The following is a 4,356-nucleotide window of genomic DNA, read 5'->3' as shown; positions in this document are numbered from 1 at the left end:
TTCCTTTCAATTGTTTATGTTTTACATAACTAAATGTAAGATTTTAACAATGACACATAAAGGATACATATGGACTCTTATCATCCTTTATATCTGTGTGACCCAGAAAACCTTTTAGGACTAAAATCACTAACATCAAAAGTTCATGCGGAAAAAAGGGTTGTTTCTTAAATAGGACATGTGTCACTTGGCATTGGCCAATCAAATGCAGTCTTATGCCTTTTAAGATATGAGAGGGCATTGAAATAGTTTCCATTCAACCTCATATTCCAAACATGATGACATCTACCCAGTTTGTTTTTGGGCTCACAATTTTGCTTCTTGGCACCATGGGTGAGTTTTGTGTCTAAATTTATATATGATTTTCATCTAAATATTAAGCATTATGGTATGTTGTGATTTTACTGAATCATAACAAACTACATCATGTAATTTGACTCTGATTTTACCTCAGCTCAGAAAACCCATCTGAATTTGACTCCACCTGTTCGTCAAAACAGCAGCTTTATATTTGCTGCCATGGGAGAAAAAGTGATTTTACAATGTTTCCATGAAAGGAAAGACTCAGACAGGATCTGCTGGTACAAGCAAACTCTGGGACAGCAACCAAAGCTGATTGCAAGCATCTACAAGTATGGGGATGAACCCATTTTTTATCATGAATTCCAAAACAATTCTCGTTTCAGTTTTCCTAAAGAAGACCAAACAAATCACCTGATAATTTCAAATCTAAGAATTTCAGACTCCGCTACATATTTCTGTGGAATGAGCAATGCAGAATTTGTGACTTTTGGAGAAGGCACTGTTGTCAGTGTAAAAAGTTCAGGTTCTAACGTAAAAGCTTTGATCCATCACATGGCACCCACAAGCATCCAGCCAGGAGGATCTGGGACTCTGAACTGTACAGTACAAACCGGGAGCTGTGATGGAGAACACACTTTTTACTGGTTTAAAGACTCTGACAGATTTCAAACAGGATTCATTTATACTAATGAAAGCGGGAGTGAGCAGTGTGAGAGAAACTCTAACACACAGACACGCACCTGTGTCTACAATCTGCCAGTGAACAACCTAACTGTGTCTGATGCTGGCACCTACTACTGTGCTGTTGCCTCATGTGGATACATTCTATTCGGAAATGAAACAATACAGAACTTCTCACGTGAGTAAAAGGCATTTCATTTCTACATACATATTGTGCATGAAGACAGAAGCGAGGTGAAATCTGTCATTCTTTTTTGCTGGATTGTTTGCAGGTGAGAAAAACCTCTTGAACAATGTTGTGGTTGGAACTTTAACTGGATGTTTGACAACTTTCCTAGTTGCTTTACTGATTTTCTTAGTGTGCAGACAAAGGAAGACATTCTACCAACCCCAAGGTAAGGTAAAAGTAGGAGCATGTCACCATCTCAAATTGAAATTTCTTTGAAAGCATAAATAATTTCAGAATTAAACTGAAGCTTAGTTATTAGTGATCTCGTACACAGTGGTATATTTCATGTGTTTATTTCTGCTAGCTTTGATTGTAATGACTTACACATAATAAAAACCTATTGTTATGTTTCTATTTATATTTACTTGTGTATTTTAAAATAAAATTAGATTTTGATCTGTCGAAATCCTCCTCTATCATTCTTTGTCTATTGAATATGTTTTTTTGATAAAAATTGCTCTCCTTTCAACAGAGTCACAGTTTTCTGATACCTTTACTACTTCATGGGTAAGATTTTACAATTTAATCTCAAGATTTGATATAAATATGACAATAACTTTCACACAAGGTCCATATTTTGATCTACTTTCACATATATATTTCCAGGTTAATGACCAAGACGCAAACGGAATCATTTATGCTTCTGTAAATGTTGACCAGTCAAAAAGATCAAGACAGAGAAGCAGCAGCGAGAATGATTGTGTTTACTCCAGCGTAAACAAGGGGAAATAAGCTTTTTATAAGCCGTGTTATTTAGGATGTCTGCAATGTAGTTTCAGGAACTAATCTTAAGGGAAATCTTTAGCAAGATATGTTGTTTCCTTTAATCAGAGGCCGAATCATTGAATCTCAATTTAAAAGAAAATGTTTGGTTAAAGACACATTTGATTATGTTGGAAAACTTTATGATCTGTGTTTTTGGATTGTCATGTGGTTTGAAAATAAATACAAAGACAAACAACAACAACACCAACAATGATATAGACAGTCCAAAACATGACTGTAATGGGTTACTCTAAATTGACCTTTGGTCTAAGTGTGTGTTCTCCTGGTTGTTTGTCCTGAGTGTCTGTGTTGCCCTGGTATGGTTAGCACAACATGTATTTAACTTACTGACTCAGAAAGTCTTTTGGAAGTCTTAACTGGTAAATAAAATAACATGTAAAAAAGATGTATTAAATTGTACTTGGATTAAAATTTTACAACAAGGAATGCGTCAACGTTAATGCTTCATAAATTGCACATGATCCTGTTAAGGGTCTGCAGTCATGATCATAACACCATCATCCTCAAATTACTACACTGGCTTCTAGTCTCACTCCCTCACTCACGGTGCATCCATACTGAACTCTTGCTTTTTTCCATTTGCCTCATTATTCATTTATTTTTTCTTATACTCTTTGTGTTTTCATTTTAGCTCATGTAGCACTCTGAGAATTGCTTAAACATTGTTGTGCAATTAAATGCTTTTAAGTTATTTAATGTTTAATCAAATAACCCTCGGTCTGTCAGGTACTGTCCTGTGAATACCAACCCAAGATGCTTTTCATATTAGGATAATAGATGAAACATAAATTTGACTTCTAGCATTCTCTAACAGCAAACAGATGAAATAAATAGGTGGCAACTTCTCTTCATATATAACAATTTATTGAGCAAAATGTCCATCCAGGGAACAACAATAATAATGTTTACCCAAATTAACAACATATTTCTGTTAACAACTCTTCTTTACGAGGCTAGTGAAAGATAAATAAAACAAAAAAATATGAATTAAAAAACTAAGGAACTATGTACACACAAAGATAGTACAGGACAAAAAAGTGGTGAAAACCATCACCCTAAAAATGAATCAGTTATTGAAAAGTTTTGTAAAGAGCCAAAGTAACTCATTTAGAATAAAAATCAGCATATGTACAACCCTTTCACAATGCAACCCAGACTTGGACAAAAATCTATCTGAGAAAATAATATATTAAAGAATAATTTTCAAGAAATTAAAAATCAATAGTCTTTAGGACATTTGATTTTAATTAATGTAATTATTTCCCCAAAAATAATTTGAATTGGTAACTTAAGATGGTGATGGGATTCTTTAATGCCTTAAGCCCACATACCAGTACTGGTATAGGCCAATAGTTGTAGAGCCACAGCCCTTTTTTTGTCCAGCTTTAAAGTTAGGTCGAAAACTGTCACTTTTTTCTAAACCCTTCTAAAAAGAAACTTTAAAGTTTCTAAAACAAGTCACGAGTTTTTTTCATACATAATTTTTGGTTTTACAGCACATAAATACAGTTCAATCTGGAGAGACTCAGACGGAGAAAGAGAAAACGATTAACAAATTTATTTGACAAAATGAATAACAGTTCTTTGGCGCTCGGGCCCCGGCTGAAGATTTGAGCAGTGAATTCCGATGAATTCAGATGAGCCCATCAACGCTGAATAGGGATGCTCCCCCCAAAACTTCTGGGCCGATGCCAGGGCCGAGGCCAGGACTTCGCAACGAGAGGTGAAAAGCAGGCGGGAGAAATCGAGGTGACGGATGGCAGTGGAAACTGTATGGGATGACGCAGAGCCAGGCTGATAGATGAAGGCCGTCTGGGGGTTACTGACATGGTGCGGAGCCGGGCTGGAAGATGAAGGCCAGCTGAAGGGTTATTGACGTGATGCGGAGATGGGCTGGTAGATGTAGGCCAGCTGAGGGATTACTAATGTGATGCGGAGTTGGGCTGGTAGATGAAGGCCAGCTGAGGGGTTACTGACGAGGCGCGAAGCTAGGCTGGTAGATGAAGGCCAGCTGAGGGGTTACTGACGAGGCGCGAAGCCAGGCTGGTAGATGTAGGCCAGCTGAGGGATTACTAATGTGATGCGGAGTTGGGCTGGTAGATGAAGGCCAGCTGAGGGGTTATTGACGTGATGCAGAGTTGGGCTGGTAGATGAAGGCCAGCTGAGGGGTTACTGATGTGACGCAGAGTTGGGCTGGTAGATGAAGGCCAGCTGAGGGGTTATTGACGTGATCCGGAGTTGGGCTGGTAGATGAAGGCCAGCTGAGGGGTTACTGACGTGACGCGGAGTTGGGCTGGTAGATGAAGGCCAGCTGAGGGGTTACTGACGAGGCGCGAAGCTAGGCTGGTAGATGAAGG

The 4,356-nt window shown here is 38.1% G+C and overlaps 1 protein-coding gene across 1 annotated transcript; it reads left to right on the top strand.

Annotated features, from left to right (window-relative positions):
* Positions 1-275: 275 nt before the first annotated feature.
* On the top strand, positions 276-2,270 carry LOC105915699 (immunoglobulin kappa light chain-like). Its single transcript, XM_012849895.3, has 5 exons — positions 276-333; positions 455-1,162; positions 1,257-1,379; positions 1,686-1,720; positions 1,820-2,270. The coding sequence occupies exons 1-5, from the start codon at positions 276-278 to the stop codon at positions 1,943-1,945; spliced, it is 1,050 nt and encodes a 349-aa protein (XP_012705349.3). The 3' UTR covers positions 1,946-2,270.
* The last annotated feature ends 2,086 nt before the right edge of the window (positions 2,271-4,356 follow it).

The sequence above is a fragment of the Fundulus heteroclitus genome, unplaced genomic scaffold (assembly GCF_011125445.2).
Source record: "Fundulus heteroclitus isolate FHET01 unplaced genomic scaffold, MU-UCD_Fhet_4.1 scaffold_179, whole genome shotgun sequence".
Classification (NCBI taxonomy): domain Eukaryota; kingdom Metazoa; phylum Chordata; class Actinopteri; order Cyprinodontiformes; family Fundulidae; genus Fundulus; species Fundulus heteroclitus.
The sequence above is the reverse complement of the archived record's forward strand: the minus strand, read 5'-3'. Positions and strand labels throughout refer to the sequence as shown.

What these genes read in the sequence shown, in the direction of transcription:
- LOC105915699 (XM_012849895.3), top strand. Translation starts at nt 276, where the DNA reads ATGATGACATCTACCCAGTTTGTTTTTGGGCTCACAATTTTGCTTCTT. An exon ending in TTTGCTTCTTGGCACCATGG is followed by an intron (nt 334 to 454) that starts GTGAGTTTTGTG and finishes ATTTTACCTCAG; the next exon opens with CTCAGAAAACCCATCTGAAT. An exon ending in ATACCTTTACTACTTCATGG is followed by an intron (nt 1,721 to 1,819) that starts GTAAGATTTTAC and finishes ATATATTTCCAG; the next exon opens with GTTAATGACCAAGACGCAAA.